The sequence below is a fragment of the Moschus berezovskii genome, chromosome 5 (genome assembly GCF_049115385.1).
Source record: "Moschus berezovskii isolate FMDL1 chromosome 5, NW_MosBer_1.0, whole genome shotgun sequence".
NCBI lineage: Eukaryota > Metazoa > Chordata > Mammalia > Artiodactyla > Moschidae > Moschus > Moschus berezovskii.
In genome coordinates this window covers 102,727,359-102,744,665 of record NC_142464.1, presented here as the reverse complement: position 1 = coordinate 102,744,665, position 17,307 = coordinate 102,727,359, and the positions used below count along the sequence as shown (strand labels likewise).

Genomic DNA, 17,307 nt, shown 5'->3' with positions numbered 1-17,307 from the left:
TGCGTGTGCTCGCACATAAATTATTCAGGATATTATAGAAGATGGAAGATGGAGAAGGAAAGAGGATTGCCTGAATTATTTTGCAAATTACAGGTGAATGAAACTTTTGGCCATAATACTTTAAAAAATGCATTTGTTCTAAACTAGTGGTTACCAATGGGGAAAGGGAAGCGAGCAGGGGCATTATAGGGGTAGGGAAATAAGAGATATAAATTATTAGGTATAAAATAAGCTCTAAGGATACACTGCACAACACAGGACATAAAGTCAATATTTTATGATAACTATAAATGGAGTTCAGTCAGTTCAGTTGCTCAGTCATGTCCCACTCTTTGCGACACGATTGACTGCAGCACTCCAGGCCTCCCTGTCCATCACCAACTCCTGGAACTTGCTCAAACTCATGTCCATCGAGTTGGTGATGCCATTCGATCATTTCATCCTCTGTCGTCCCCTTCTCCTCCTGCCTTCAATCTTGCCGAGCATGAGAGTCTTTTCCAATGAGTCAGTTCTTTGCATTAGGTAGCCAAAGTATTGGAGTTTCAGCTTCAGCATCAGTCCTTCCAACAAATATTCAGGACCGACTTCCTTTAGGATGGACTGGTTGGATCTCCTTGCAGTCCAAGGGACTCTCAAGAATCTTCTCCAGCACCACAGTTCAAAAGCACCGATTCAGCAATTATGCTTCAGTATAAATAAATAATAAACAAAAATTTTTAAAAATATATTTATGCCTATTTACAAATATTAGGTCTTTGGATGCCTGCCTGACTTTTGCATGCCTTCTTTCCTCTGTTGCTTCCGGAGCTGCTGCTGCTCTGCTCCAACTAGCCTTCTCTGGTTTGTTGCTTTCCAGTTTTCCTGTCATCATTCACTCTATTCCAATAATAAAAGTGTTGATGATCGTTGGCATTAATTCCAATAAGCTGCCACCACCACGTATCAATGACTTTCTCTGCTGTTATTTATACTCTTTCTCTCTCTGTATTTTTACAGCACCCTCTGTGGTTGGTAATACTATTATTTTAATTTTGCAGAAGTGAAATGAAGGCTTTAAGGCTTGAGTTAAAGTAACTTGTCTAAGTACATAGAGCTGGTAGGCAGCAGAGGAGTAGAAAGGTCCAGGCCGGATTCTGAAACCCTGTCCAGGAGCCCTGCTCTTCACTGCCTCCTGTGGGCATGTGTGCTCACCACACTTACAAGGAGATGTACACTTAGGAATACTGACCTGTGGGATGGTATGTTTGCAGCGATGTCGCATCAACTTGGATTTACAGATTCAAACTTCAAAAGGCTTTCGCCATTGAAAAAAACTGAAACTATAACTAGGACAAATTGTTCCCTTGTGGCATAATGACAAGTGTTGCCTCAACCCTCAGGCTGGGACAGTGATTGGGAATTTCCTACACTTTAAGGGGTGTGTAAATCAGCTGAACGGAGAAGGCAATGGCAAGCCACTCTAGTACTATTGCCTAGAAAATCCCATGGATGGAGGAGCCTGGTAGGCTGTAGCCCATGGGGTCGCTAAGGGTCGGACATGACTGAGCGACTTCACTTTCACTTTTCACTTTCACACATTGGAGAAGGAAATGGCAACCCACTCCAGTGTTCTTGCCTGGAGAATCCCAGGGACGGGGGAGCCTGGTGGCCTTCCGTCTATGGGGTCACACAGAGTCGGACATGACTGAAGTGACTTAGCAATAGCAATAGCAAAATCAGCTGAAAGAGGCTGTTGAGATAGGGCTTAAGTCATTTCCTCTCTTGCACATGTGATTGCGTGCATGCTAAGTTGCTTCAATTGTGTCCAACTCGTTGGGACCCTCTGGGCTGTAGCCAGCCAAATGGCTCCAAGGGATTCTCCAGGCAAGAATATGGGAGTGGGTTGCCATCTCCTCCTCCAGGGGATCTTCCCAAGCCAGGGGTCAAACCTGCATCTCCTATGTCTCCTGTGCTGGCAGGTGGATTTCTTTCCACTAGTGCCACCTGGGAAGCCCCTCTTACACACATCTATGACTGTATCTCATCACTGACCTTCAGTTCAGTTCAGTTCAGTTCAGTTCAGTCCCTCACTTGTGTTCCACTCTTTGGGACCTCATGGACTGCAGCATGCAAGGCTTCCCTGTCCACCACCAACTCCCAGAGCTTACTTAAATGCATGTCCATTGAGTCAGTGATGCCATCCAACCATCTCATCCTCTGTCATCCCCTTCTCTTCCCACCTTCAATCTTTCCCTGCATCAGGGTCTTTTAACAATGCGTCAGTTCTTCACATCAGGTGGCCAAAGTATTGGAGTTTCAGCTTCAGCATCAGTCCTTCCAATGAATATTCAGGACTGATTTTCTTTAGGATTGACTGGTTGGATCTCTTTGCTGTCCAAGAGACTCTCAACAGTCTTCTCCAACACCACAATTCAAAAGCATCAATTCTTTGGTGCTCAGCTTTCTTTATAGTCTAATTCTCACATCCATACATGATTACTTGGAGAAACCACAGCTTTGACTAGATGGACCTTTGTTAGCAAAGTAACATCTCTGCTTTTTAATATGCTGTTTGCTTTGTCAAAGCTTTTCTTCCAAGGAGCAAGTGTCTTTTAATTTCATGGCTGCAGCCACCATCTGCAGTGATTTTGCTGCTACTGCTAAGTCACTTCAGTCGTGTCTGACTCTGTGTGACCCCATAGACGGAAGCCCACCAGGCTCCCCCGTCCCTGGGATTCTCCAGGCAAGAACACTGGAGTGGGTTGCCATGATTTTGGAGTCCAAGAAAATAAAGTCTCTCACTGTTTCCACTGTTTCCCCATCTATTTTACATGAAGTGATGGGACCAGATGCCATGATCTTAGTTTCCTGAATGTTGAGTTTTAAGCCAACTTTTTCACTCTCCTCTTCACTTTCATCAAGAGGCTCTTTAGTTCTTCTTCACTTTCTGCCATAAGGGTGGTGTCATCTGCATATCTGAAGTTATTGATATTTCTCCCAGCAATCTTGATTCCAGCTTGTGCTTCATCCAGCCTGGCATTTAGCATGATGTACTTTGAGTATAAGTTAAATAAGCAGGGTGACAATATACAGCCTTGACGTACTCCTTTCCCAATTTGGAACCAGTCCATTGTTCCATGTCCAGTTCTAACTGTTGCTTCTTGACCTGCATACAGATTTCTCAGGAGGCAGGTCAGGTGATCTGGTATTCCCATCACTTGAAGAATTTTCCACAGTTTGTTGTGATCCACACAGTCTAAGGCTTTGGCATAGTCAATAAAGCAGAAGTAGTTGTTTTTCTGGAACTCTCTTGCTTTATCCATGATCCAATGGATGCTGGCAATTTGATCTCTGGTTCCTCTGCCTTTTCTAAATCCAGCTTGAACACCTGGAAGTTCTTAGTTCACTCAGTGTTGAAGTCTGGCTTGGAGAATTTTGAGCATTGCTTTGCTAGCGTGTGAGATGAGTGCACTTTTGCAGTAGTTTGAACATACTTTGGCATTGCCTTTCTTTGACACTGGAATGAAAACTGACTTTTCCAAATTTGCTGACATATTGAGTGCAGCACTTTCACAGCATCATCTTTTCAGACTTGAAATAGCTCAACTGCAATTCCATCACCTCCACTAGCTTTGTTCATAGTGACGCTTCCTAAGGCCCACTTGACTTCGCATTCCAGGATGTCTGGCTCTAGGTTAGTGATCACACCATCATGGTTATCTGGGTCATGAAGATCTTTTTTGTATAGTTCTTCTGTGTATTCTTGCCACCTCTTCTTACTATCTTCTGTTAGGCCCATACCATTTCTGCCCTTTATTGTGCTTGACCTTACCACCTTTTTAATAAAGCCATGAACATCCCAGAAAAAGACAGCAAGGTGTGGCCACATTTTGGTCACATGGTGATGAAAGGTTTAGTGGCTCTTCCAAAAAGGGCAAGGATGAAGTTGCAGAAAGTCACTTTTTAAGTCCTGAGACTCATATACCCTTCTCTGAAGGTAATTCTTCTCAATTATGCTTCCTACTTAAACCAAAAGTTATATATTCTTTGGAGTTCAGAAGAAAATCAGCATGTTCTTAAAAATGGAGACTCTTACAATGGAAATAAATGATTTTTCTTCTAGATGAACTTGTGTGTGTGTTTAGTTGCTCAGTTGTGTCCCAACTCTTCAATAACCCATGGACTGTAGCCTGCCAGGCTCCTCTGTCCACAGGATTCTCCAGGCAAGAATACTGGAGTGGGTTGCCATGCCCTCCTCCAGGGGATCTTCCCGACTCAGGAATTGAACCTAAAGTCTCCCATATTGCAGCCGGATTCTTTATTATCTGAGCCACCAGGGAAGCCCAGATGAACTTATAGAATATTTTCTAATGTATTACAAACCCTGATCAAAATACATTTAATCCATATACTGATCAAAACAAGATTTTTTGGCTACTCATTATGTTATACTTTTATGATGGCAGTTAAATATTATGCAAATACAAAATGAACAAATCATTTCATAAGGAAAACTGCAATCTCACTGTCTCAGTTTGGTTGTTTGAAAACTTCCTAAAATTCATTATTGAGCATGCATCTTATTGGGGAGTTGAAAATGAAAAATAAAAACTTACATTTGCCAAAATCAACAGAGCTTTCCGGAAATCACCAGATGTTTCAGAACTAATCTCATCTCCAAGACTCTTCTTGTACACTGAAACCAGATAAGAATGAAACTAAGCTTTGATAAGCTAAAAATATTATTATAAAACAGCAAAGCTTAGATGTCAACATTGGCAAGGAATGAGTACCTGATAAAATAAATCTTGCTGCTGCTTCTTTTCTTAATCTTCATTGCTCTTCTGCAATAGATAAATTCTTATAACTATTACTATAGTGTGTGATGTGGTAGTAGCACAAGAACATAAAAGAAAAAGCTGCCATTCTGGATCGAATCATGGTTCATTTCATCTGACTATGGTACTAAGAAATGTATAGTGAGAAACCTAGGGTGGCCAAGCTATTAGTTTGCTTTCCAATTTCTATTACATCTTTCTTCCATAGGAATAGAAACCTGGCCTTAAAGAACACATTCTCAGCTCTCCTCTTGGCATGAAATGTAGGCAGACCTTTAGGACCCTGCTGGGAAATCTCCTTAATGATGGCTCATGTCCATCTTCCTCTGTCCTCCTGCTTGGTGTGTACATTGATTGCTGGAGCTCAGGCAGCCATTTTGGACTGTGAAGAACTATATCTGAGTGATGGCATAAAGATAAGTAGGAAGGGGTCTAGGTTCCTGCAAGTTCTGAGGAGCTATCATACCAGTCCTAGAATTGCTTATGTCCAGACTTCTCTATATGAAAGAAATAAATGTTCATCTTACTTAAGCCACTGTTATTTTTGTTGTATTGAACCTATCTCTAATCTTAATGCATACAGCTAGGTTGTATTATTTGATAGCTCTCAAAAGTAAGAAAGCTACCCTAAAACATACTGTTTTTCCATAACAAATGACAACTTTGTGTTCATATATTTTAGTACCAACTAGCTGTATGCCCTTTTACATAAACTGTGATGTGCAGTGTTCAATGCATCTTAAAACTCTGTTCTGTTCCATCCACGGAGTAGTATTTCTCTTGGAGCCACTTGTACACCTGGATGCAGCTGACACCATGGGGCTATTTGAACTGCCTGCCTCATTCTCAAAAACTCTATAAATTAGTCATATGAATACTTGTCCTTTTAAATCAGTAAAGGACAACTCTAGAAAGTGATATGAGGACTTCCCTGGTGGCCCAGTGGTTAAGAATCCACCCACCAATGCAGGGGACATGGGTTTGATTCACGGTCCAGAAAGATCCTACATGCCGAGGGGCAACTAAGTTGCAGGGTGCTGCGACCACTGACCCCACACTCTAGAGCCCATGAGCTGCAACAAGTGAAGTCACCGCGATGAGAAGCCCACACACCGCAACTAGAGAAAGCCCGAGTGTAGCAACAAAGACCGAGCGGAGCCAAAAACAAATTTAAAAAAAGAAAATGATTTGAGATCATCTAATCTTAAGAACCGTGAACTCCCAGATGTTCAAGCAGATTTTAGAAAAGGCAGAGGCACCAGAGATCAAATTGCCAACATCCGCTGGATCATGGAGAAAGCAAGAGAGTTCCAGAAAAACATCTATTTCTGCTTCATCGACTATGCCAAAGTCTTTGACTGTGTGGATCACAATAAACTGTGGAAAATTCTGAAAGAGATGGGAATACCAGACCACCTGACCTGCCTCTTGAGAAGCCTGTATGCAGGTCAGGAAGCAACAGTCAGAACTGTTCATGGAACAACAGACTGGTTCCAAATAGGAAAAGGAGTACGTCAAGGCTGTATACTGTCACCTTGCTTATTTAACTTCTATGCAGAGTACATCATGAGGAACGCTGGGCTGGAAGAAGCACAAGCTGGAATCAAGATTGCTGGGAGAAATATCAATAACCTCAGAGATGCAGATGACACCACCCTTATGGCAGAAAGTGAAGAGGAACTCAAAAGCCTCTTGATGAAAGTGAAAGAGGAGAGTGAAAAGGTTGGCTTGAAGCTCAACATTTAGAAAACAAAGATCATGGCATCTGGTCCCATCACTTCATGGGAAATAGATGGAAAAACAGTGGAAACAGTGTCTGACTTTATTTTTTGGGGCTCCAAAATCACTGCAGTTGCTGATTGCAGCCATGAAATTAAAAGACGATTACTCCTTGGAAGGAAAGTTATGACTAACCTTGATAGTATATTAAAAAGCAGAGACATTACTTTGCCAACAAAGGTCCGTCTAGTCAAGGCTATGGTTTTTCCCGTGGTCATGTATGGATGTGAGAGTTGGACTGTGAAGAAAGCTAATCGCCCAAGAATTGATGCTTTTGAACTGTGGTGTTGGAGAAGACTCTTGAGAGTCCCTTGGACTGCAAGGAGATCCAACCAGTCCATTCTAAGGGAGATCAATCCTGGGTGTTCATTGGAAGGACTGATACTAAAGCTGAAACTGCAATACTTTGGCCACCTCATGCGACGAGTTGACTCACTGGAAAAGACTCTGATGCTGGGAAAGGTTGGGGGCGGAGGAGAAGGGGACGACAGAGAATGAGATGGCTGGATGGCATCACCGACTCTGTGGACGTGAGTTTGAGTGAACTCCGGGAGTTGGTGATGGACAGGGAGGCCTGGCGTGCTGTGATTCATGGGGTCGCGGAGAGTCGGACACGACTGAGCGACTGAACTGAACTGAACTGAATCTTAAGAACTGTGTTGAGAGAAACTTTTTCAGTATGATTTTATTAAGTCTCTTTTATGAAATCTATAATTTTCCAGAGCAATTCAAGTAAACAAAATCCACTATAAAAACAGATTTTTTATCTAAGTAATATTAACATTTAGTAGGCATCATTTTCCCTAACACTCATATGTTATCGCTACATCTATCCTTCACTCTTAGAAAAAAAATTTTATTTTAAAAATATCAAGCCTAAGGATGATGCTCTGATTTGTTAGAATTTGGAGAAGTATTTTATAATATTAGAATTATCTGGATGAGTCTCATGCAATCTCCCATACCTCCTTTTTACTTTAGGTATTTTTTGCAGGAAATTAGACTAAAAATATGAAAATTTTTTCAATGAAAGTTGAAAACTACTTTATGCATTTTGGGGCACAGTAGGGTACAGAAAAACAAATAGTGTCTTAATAATGCAGAAGGTTGAAGCAGAAGTTAGAGTTCTTGATTCCTGATTCAGTTTTCTCTCATGCACTGTTGACTTCAGAATACTGGGAAGAGTTCAGAATTTAGATCTCTATTCATTCAAGTGTTATTGTATCATTGCACTGTACAAGCCACTCCATATACCTGGTCCCTTTATGAGGGCCACGCTGACAGTTCGTCCGACAGATTTCTAACGCGTAGGTCACTGTTTCACGTTACACGATGCCATCACTCTCACTACAGCTGACTGCAACAGGGCTGGCCTCTGACCAGAGGTAGCCAGCAGCCTACGAGGTGACCTGGTGGGAGAACTCTGCCCAAAAGAAAGCGCCTTTCTGAGCCCACTGAATTTTCTCTGTTACAGAGTGGGCTGTATAGAAGTTTTTAAAAAGAGCAACAATGAAGTGGAAAGACTCCCAGAAATAAAGCATAAAACTGAAGCCAAGAAAAAATCAGAAACCATGCACAAATGCAAGCCTTGAGGAGACACATACCATGTGGTGAGTGAAGAGATGTTACTTGGTCTCTTCAAGAACGGTAGAGGCAGAGGGGAAAGAGTTGCTTGGATGGAAATGTGCAGGGGAGCCATGGATGCCTGGCGCAAAGGGAGAGACTGGACGGCTGAGTCCCTAGGAAAGCTCTGTGTCCTGTATCAGCTGGTCTGTACATGATTGAGACTACTGGCTCCAGCTCTCTTCCTTCTTTTACTATTTCCTTCTTTCAGTTCTTCTGCATCGTGAATCCCTACTTAGCAAGGGAACCTAGATGTAACTCAATTCTTTCCAGCTTTAGAGATCTTAACTCACACAGATACCGGAGCATCTGGTAACTCTGAACAAGGCTCACTTGTCATATTTGCAAAACAATAGTCCCATTCACTTGGCTCTGGAGGTCCCCTATCTCAATGTTAAGGATATCCATTCAGTAAATATTAGGAGCACTGGAGATAAAACATACAGCAAAAGAGACAAAAATTCCCCCTTCATATAGATTACACCGTGGGGCTCTTTGTACATAAATAAATGCTGAACCTCAGGGAGAATTTTGGCGTCAGTCAACTCTTGGAGTGGTAAGTCTTCTAACAGATAGCAAAAAGCAACATAGCATCTTGGGATACAGCCCCGGGGTCTGATGATTCTTTACAAGTACATCTTGTTGAACTGAGGGAATCAAAGACATTAAACACCCACCATGTACCCATCTATGCCTATTTTTGAGCAATGGTCTCATCTACCCCAAATTTGCCCCTCCACACCTTGACTTGTGGAGCTAGGGGTGGGACTTGACAAATTATATTTCTCTTTTGTCCCCCACACCCCACCTCCCTCTCAGGTTCCACCAACGAGGGGAGTAGAGGGAGAACAGATGGAAGGCAGAAGGAGGAAGGAAGGACAGTGTCAACCCAGTGAAGAGATTCATTCCGATAGTAGCAGTTGGCTCCAGGCTCCTGGAACAAGTCACCTGTTTACATGCCCCTGGAGGTGCTAGCCCTAGCAAGATGGAGCCCCCTTCCCCTCCACGGAGATCTGAACTCCAATTCCTGGGGCCTCTCCTCTGAACCTCTGAAGCACTGGGTTGGCCAAAAAGTTTGTTTGGGTTTTCCCATAAAATATTACAGAAAAACCAGAACAAACTTCTGGCCGACCCAGTACCAACATCGGAAAGTACCAGCACCCTCCTCTGAGCTAGTTTCTAAAAACCCAAATCTCGTCCCGGCCTTGAGGGTTACACTTCTGAGCTACCCCTGTGTTTCTGTTCCACTTTTTCAGGTTTTCCAGAAGGTGCTTAAACAATTCTTGATATTAAAATTCTCTCTGTTAAAGCACCTAGTGTGTTTCTGGTTTTCTGACTAGACCTGATTAGCACATCAACAATAAAATAGTCACCCATTATTGAGGGACCTACATTCTAATGAGAAATTCTCAAAGTAAACTCTCTAACACCCACCTGGGGACCGGTACATCCCTCCTTTTGCTCTCTTCCACTGCAAAAGCTCCCATGACACAAAACCATAGAAACCATGGCTCCTTTAAGGCACTTGGAGGGGGTGACAGGGAGCTGTTGTGCTGTTGTTTAATAAGAATTGGGCTGGTCATTGTCCCTTGCTTTTTGCAGCTAACCTCTAAACACTTAGAATTTCCCCAATAGGAATATCATTGTTATTCATGGAGGGTCCCTTGAACCACAGCTTAGTTTATGCTAACAAGATGACTCCAGATGGCACTGGGTCACACTAGAGACATCTACTTGGTGACTAAAGGGTTAAGGTTTTGAACCATGTGATATCAGCCTGACCTCTAGTGGGGAGGAGGAGACTAGAGATGGAGTTCAGCTGCATGGCTGTGATGGAGTCAGTAAATCATGCCTGTGTAGGACTTCCTTGGTGGTCCAGTGGTAAGAATCCACGTGCAATGAAATGGAGGGGGCACGAGTTTGATCCCCAGTCCTGGAAGATGGCACATGCCATGGGGCACCTAAGCCCATGTGCCACAACTACTGAAGCCTGCATGCTCTAGAGTCCATGTTCTGCAACAAGAGAAGCCACCGCAGTGAGAAGCCCATGCACCACAACCAAGAGTAGCCCCTGATTGCTGCAACTAGAGAAGGCCTGCGTGCAGCAATGAAGACCCAGTGCAGCCAAAAATAAATAAGTAAGTAAAATGTTCTGTTGCTTAGTTTCTAAAAAAAAAGAAAATCATGCATGTGTAATAAAACTCCACTGAAAACCCCAGACACCAAAGACCAAGTGAACCTCCCTGGTTGGCAGTTAAATTGATACATCACTGTGCTGGGAGGGGGATGCATCTTGCAGACCTGTAAGCTCTGTGTTTGGGACCCTCCCAGACTTTTCCCAGTACATCTCTTCATGCCACCAGTCTTGATGGTGCCCTGGAGTAGGAAATGGCAACCCGCTCCAGCATTCTTGCCTGAAAAGTTCCATGGGCAGAGGAGTCTGGCAGGCTACAGTCCATGGGACCACCAAGAGTTAGACACGACTGAGTGCATACACACACAATTTCCCACACCAAAAATCATGAGGCTAAGCCCAGTGTTTTTAGCATGTCACAAGAATATACAATGATTTTAGTCTCTTCCATTGATGAAAACGGTTGATTCAATTAAGCAGTAATTGCTGAGAGCAAAATCCACTAGAGTTGTAATGTTTACATGGAAAGCATTAATGCCATTGCTATATAGCAGTTTCTAGCTCAGATCATATTAAAATGCTCTCTGAAAAATCCACAGTCCTTAGCCCATTTCAGAATGTGTCCTCCTTTTTATACTCTTGCCTTCTCAAAATGAAGAAGAGCTTGGTGGGTTTCTGGGGGAAAACAGCATTGGTTCATATAGGTGTGACCAGGGGTAAAGGTAAGCAGAAAATAAGATCACCTGTATAGTAGGCATGGCCGATCTCCTGCATCTGCTTGCTCGTCCTAGTGGTTAGAATTTCGATCAGTGCATCTTCATTTGTCCCCGTGCCCTAGAAAGAAAAAGGAAAACTATTTTTTAAAAAATACTGGGTCTTAGTTGTGGCATTCAGGATCTCTAGTTGTGGCATGCCAGCTTAGTTGCCCCACAGCATGTGGGATCTTAGTTCCTGGACCAGGGATCGAACCCATCTCCCTTGCATTGGCAGACAGATTTTTAACCACTGAATCACCAGGGAAGTCTCATGGAAAACTATTTTTAGAACACTTTAAAAACTCAGCTTTATTCACTTCCATCTTAATACCTTGTTTTACACAGAAGAAAAGAATCGTTTTTAGTCAGTCACTTTCTCTAAACCAGTATTTAAGTTTTCTGTATATTTTAATATTAAAATAACACGAGTCATCTAAAGTTAACTGACATTAAAATTTTAAAGAAAATGTCCTGCTGTGGTGTAAAAATTCATTGACTAATTCCAGGAGTATAAAGGGAAAGCTTACATCACTCAGGACCGGAAGTGAGCATTCAAATTTGTCATTGTATTTAAAGAGGCCTCTGCAATTCTTTTGAATGAGTTCATCCTTGTGCCAATGCACCGCGTTGGTCAGCAGGCATCAGTTGGTCAGCAGGCATCATCCTCTTCATTGGGGAGGTTTTTAAAGCCTTGATATTGTATGAGACCATGAGCCCAGCTGGTTTAGAGGCTAGTGATTCCTGAGTCTTGGTTTATATTGAGGTCACTGAGTCACACTGTAGAAGCCATTTACACTAGGACTTGATCAAAGCAGGTCAAGGTAGTATAAAAAAAGAGGCTGAATTGTGTCCATCTGTGGCAAAGATTCCTAGTGGTCCCCAATAGATCTCCTTTTCAAATTATTTATTTTATTATTTTTAAATAGACTTTTTTTGGGGGGGGTGTTCTCCACTTTTTAAAACTTTATTGAAGTATAGTTGATTACAATGTCATGTAAGTTTCAGGTGTACAGCAAAATGATTCAGTTATACATAAACATATATACATTCTTTTTCAGATTCTTTTTTCATATAGGTTATCACAGAATATTGAGTAAAGCTCCCTGGGCTATACAGTAGGCTCTTGCTGGTTATCTATCTTTTATATATTAGTGTGCATATGTTAATCCCAAGCTCCTGATTCATTTTAGAGCAGTTCTAAGTTTATAGCAAAATCGAGCAGATCCAATATTTATCATTGTTGATCAGAATTCATCATTGATAGAATCCCAATTTTTAAACTTAGCACAAAGCTACCCAAATAAAGTGGCTTCCCAGATGGCTCAGTGGTAAAGAACCTGCCTGCCAATGCAGGAGACACAAGAGATGTGAGTTTGATCCCTGGGTTGGGAAGATCCCCTGGAGGATGGCATGGCAACCCACTCCAGTATTCTTGCCTGGAGAATCTCATGGACAGAGGAGCCTGGTGGGCTATAGTCCATGAAGTTGCAAAGAAGTGGACACAAATGAAGCGACTTAGCACACCGTTCCGTTCCGTCGCTCAGTCGTGTTTGACTCTTTGCGACCCCGTGGACTGTAGCCTACCAGGCCTCTCTGTCCATGGGATTCTCCAGGCAAGAATACTGGAGTGGGTTACCGTTTCCTTCTCCAGGGCATCTTCCCGACCCAGGGATCGAACCTGGGTCTCCCACATTGGAGGCAGATACTTTAACCTCTGAGCCACCAGGGAAGCCCCAAACCATATTTCTCAGCTTCCCTTAGAGCTAGGTTTATCAATATAACTAAATTCTGACCCATGAAATATATGTGATGCCTCACATATGATTTCTGGGAGTCCGTAAAGAGAAAAGATGAACACTTCTTGGTCTTTGATTCTTTTCAGTTCTCTGGAATAAAGGTATAATGGCTGGATGTTGAGCAGCCATCTAGATAAGAAGTGTAATCTACAGGCTGAAGATGGTGGAACCTCAAGACTGAAGGTCTGACAATGATGGTGCCATGATACTGAGCTATGGATGGCTTCCTTTGGATTTCTTTTACATAGAGGGAAAATTTCTAATCCTTGTTGGTTAATCTAATTCTCACCATTTCACCTGCTAAGCTTCCCCACTGTGTAGCAGCCACAGAAATGCACTGCTGAAATTTCATTTCAAGAGAATATGCTGCAAAGAATGTAGCTGGCTGATAGCTTTCAACCTTTGGATCTGCCACAAAATTCTCACCAAGATCATGGTCTCTCCAGGCTGCTTTCAGCTATGACTGAGCATGGAAGGGGAACTGAAGCTGGGCCACCATTCCACCCCATGTAAGATTCCTCCAAAGGACACAGCTTGCTCGGGGCTCCCCACCGGTCTGCCACGGCTTCCTCAGAGCAGTGCTGTAGATGGAGGCTCTTCCTGTCTGAGCCTCCTTCCTTCCCTCTCTCCTTTCACAGGTGTCACACTTGTACTGCAGTCAGCGGTTTCACCCCACCTACCCTGCTCTGGCTCTTCTTTATCCTTCGCAAGCATTTCACCCAATATATCTCTTGTACCTCTCGTCATCTGCTTTGTGGGGTACCTATACTTCTTTCATGGAAAAGAAAGTGATTATCTCTGATGGGAAGGGAAGATGGTCTTGCCTCAGAACTAGACTTCTTCCTTCCCCTCCTTCAGGTCAACAAATACAGTAAGTCCCCTACACACAAACCTTCAAGTTGCAAACTTTCAAAGACTCGAACATGCTCCTGTATGCCAACTTTTGTACTGTACTACTGTACTTTTCAAGGTATTAATACTGTAAGATTAAAACTGTTCTATTCCTTGTGTTTGTTTTTTATGTATTATTTGTGTGAACAGTATTATAAATCTATTACAGTATAGTACTATATAGCTGATAGTTAGTTGGGTACCTAGGCTAACTTTGTTGGATTTATGAACAAACTGAACTTTACAAACTCACTCTCGGAACTCACTCGTATGTCAAACATCTATTTCATCACAGGCTTTCCTCTAGAACCAGAGGAGGTTCCTAAAGGGATGAGGTTCCCTGATATGATCAAAGTTTGTCTGATCGCTGGATGGAAAAAATAATATGTAAATGGACCAAAAAATTAACAAGATAATTTTAGATGGTAATAGGTGCAATTAAGAAAATTAAACTGAGTGAATTAATAGAAAATATCTGGAAGAATAGTGTTCCATATGGAAAGAACATCATGTACAAAGACTTCAAGATAGGAATAAGCTGAGAATGTCCACAGAGCAGCAAGAATGAACTGGGGTGGTGGGCAGGGGAGGAGAGGGTGTAATGATCAGTTTTATGTGTCAATCTGGCCAGGCTACAGTCCTCAGTTATTCAATCAGACATTAATCTAGTGTTGCTGTGAAGCTATTTTGCAGTTACAAACCATTATCAATCGACCTTATAGGGGAGCATCTTAGATATTCTAAGCAGGCCTAATTCAATCAGTCAAAGAGCCTTAATTAAGAAGAGGGCTGAGTTTCTCTGAAAAAAAAAAAAAAAGGTAGCTTTGAAGTGTGAGAGGAAGCGAGGGATCAAGGATAGTTCTAGGTTTGGGGCCTATGCAATGGGGTTAATGATGGGGCCACTAACTCTCAATGGCAACAAAATAGAGAATTTGACTCCTCAGGTCAAAAAAACAAAATTGGACAATATCCTTTCAGGCTAGGAACATGTGGGAATAAGGTTCCACAACCGCTTCCCATTTCAGGGTTGTTCTAACAATTGGAAAGCACAGAATCTCCAAATCCATCACGTTGACTCCCATACCTCGTGTGCAGGCCTTCCCCAGTGTCTCAGGGGTAAAGAACCCGCTTGCCAATGCAGGTGACACAAGAGACTCAGGTTCAATCCCTGGGTTGGGAAGATCCCTGGAGAAGGAAATGGCAACCCACTCCAGGATTCTTGCCTGGAGAAGCCCATGGACAGAGGAGGCTGGCGAGTTACAGTCCACAGGGTTACCAAGAGTCGGACATGACTGAGCAACTAAGCATGTGCTCAAGTGTGCACTGGAAGAAAGAGACTCTTTCTGATCATTAAACCCTAGGCAGGAACGGCCTGTGCAGCACTCACACCTTCATGGATTTCTTCAGCTGTTTTGCATCGAACACTGCCGGTGGGGTCACCAGGGCTACCATGAGACCCTTGAAGTGGCCAGAGAGATCACCCTTCAAGTCATCTTTCAGTTCCTGAAATTAAAAGGAAGAGAAAGAGAAAATCATGAACTATTTCTTCTCTTCCTCCAAAGTCATCTAGTAATAGATGAACATGAATGGATGAATTCAGACAAAAAACATGTACATCCACAGGAGATAAACAGAAATGGTGAAAATGCTTCTATGGCTATTAATCTGCATTTTACGACTGCCTCCAAAATGTTCTGTTTTATAGATGGTTTCCTGAAGGGAAGGCAGTGGAGGAGGTCCTGTCAGGGGCACGCCTCCCCGTCCATCACTAACTCCTGGAGTTCACTCAAACTCATGTCCACAGAGTCGGTGATGCCATCCAGCCATCTCATTCTCTGTCGTCCCTGTCTCCTCCCGCCCCCAATCCCTCCCAGCATCAGACTCTTTTTCCATTGAGTCAACTTGTCGCATGAGGTGGCCAAAGTATTGGAGTTTCAGCTTCAGCATCAGTCCTTCCAATGAACACCCAGCACTGATCTCCTTTAGAATAGACTGGTTGGATCTCCTTGCAGTCCAGGGGACTCTCAAGAGTCTTCTCCAACACCGCAGTTCAAAAGCATCAATTCTTGGGCGATCAGCTTTCTTCACAGTCCAATTCTCACATCCATACATGACCACGGGAAAAACCATAGAGTAGTACTGAATAACTATTTTTCCTGCTCTTGATGATCTCCAGCCTTGAAACAAGAGGCTGAAAGCCCACCGGACTGCTATGACAATGTGGGTGCAGACCAACATCTTCCGTGACACTGGGGGCCCAGTGGGGGTAGGCTGCTGCCAAAACAAATGGAATGGAGCCACTGTAGTTATCATGAGGGGTTTCCTCTTCAATGGCCAAACTCCAACTCATCTGTCCTCAACCTGGGTCTTACTTCACAGGCTCTCCTTCTGTCCCACTGTGGGACATGGTTGTCATCATTCCCCTCGATCCTTCCTCCATGTTCTGGAAATCCTGAAAGGCTAATGGATTGTTCATATTCCCTGTACATGGGTATGTTGCCTTGGCCAGAAGCTTGGCAATTCTTTTAATTTGACAAGTGTTTACTGGGTACCTGCTCTGTGCCACGCACTTAATGATGAGTTAGACACAATCCTTACCCCTAGGACACTGTACCCTAAAGGGAAAAACAGAAATAGTCAAAGATAAAATTTCCATGTAATATATTAAATATCTGATAAAGGGAACACAGTGCTTCCTCAATGGCTCAGGAGTAAAGACTCTGCCTGCACTACAGGAGATGCAGTTTCAATCCCTGCGTGGGGAAGATCCCCTGAAGGAAGAAATGGCAACCCACTCCAGTATTTTTGCCAGGAAAAATCCCATGGACAGAGGAACCTAGTGGGCTACAGTCTGTGGGGTCACAAAAAGTTGGACACAACTGAGTAGCTGAGCACACACACACAGGAAACACGGAGAAGGGGGCCTTAATGGGGCCATGAGCTGGGATAACATTGTTGGGTGATGCCTCAGCTGCCTGCAGATGGTCACAGCACACTCTTGATTCTGGATCCAACAGCCTGACTGGTTTGTGTTTCTACTCTTCCCTTACCAGTTCATTATCCAGGCAGCTAAAATAATCTTTTAAAAATAAAAATTACATTATAGTATTTCCCTTTGCAAAAGGCAAAGGAGAAAGGGAAAGATATACCCAACTGAATGCAGAGTTCCAGAGAATAGTAAGGAGATAAGAAAGCCTTCTTATAATTGACCAATCCAAAGAAATAGAGGAAAACAATAGAATGGGGAAGACTAGAAATCTCTTCAAGAAAATTAGAGATACCAACGGAACATTTCATGCAAAGATGAGCACAATAAAGGACAGAAACAGCAAGGACCTAATAGAAGCAGAAGAGATTAAAACGAGGTGGCAAGAATACACAGAAGAACTACTCAAAAAAGGGCTTAATGACCCAGAAAACCACAATAATGTGGTCACTCACCTACAGCCAGACATGCTGGTGTGTGAAGTCAAGTGGACCTTAGGAAGCATTACCACAATCAAAGCTAGTGG

At 42.9% G+C, this 17,307-nt stretch overlaps 1 protein-coding gene across 2 annotated transcripts in view; it reads right to left on the bottom strand.

The window, feature by feature from the left end:
• The window catches only part of ANXA3 (annexin A3), a 77,143-nt gene that overhangs the window by 20,131 nt on the left and 39,705 nt on the right, over nucleotides 1-17,307 (bottom strand). Inside the window, exons 5-7 of one of the 2 annotated variants that reach the window (XM_055434125.2) lie at nucleotides 15,185-15,298; nucleotides 11,097-11,187; nucleotides 4,596-4,675 (exon numbers count right to left, since the gene is read on the bottom strand). In XM_055434125.2, the coding sequence (XP_055290100.2) occupies nucleotides 4,596-4,675; nucleotides 11,097-11,187; nucleotides 15,185-15,298 (285 nt within the window). The remainder of the gene's footprint in view (nucleotides 1-4,595; nucleotides 4,676-11,096; nucleotides 11,188-15,184; nucleotides 15,299-17,307) is intronic. The other variant, XM_055434126.2, reaches the window with a different exon arrangement.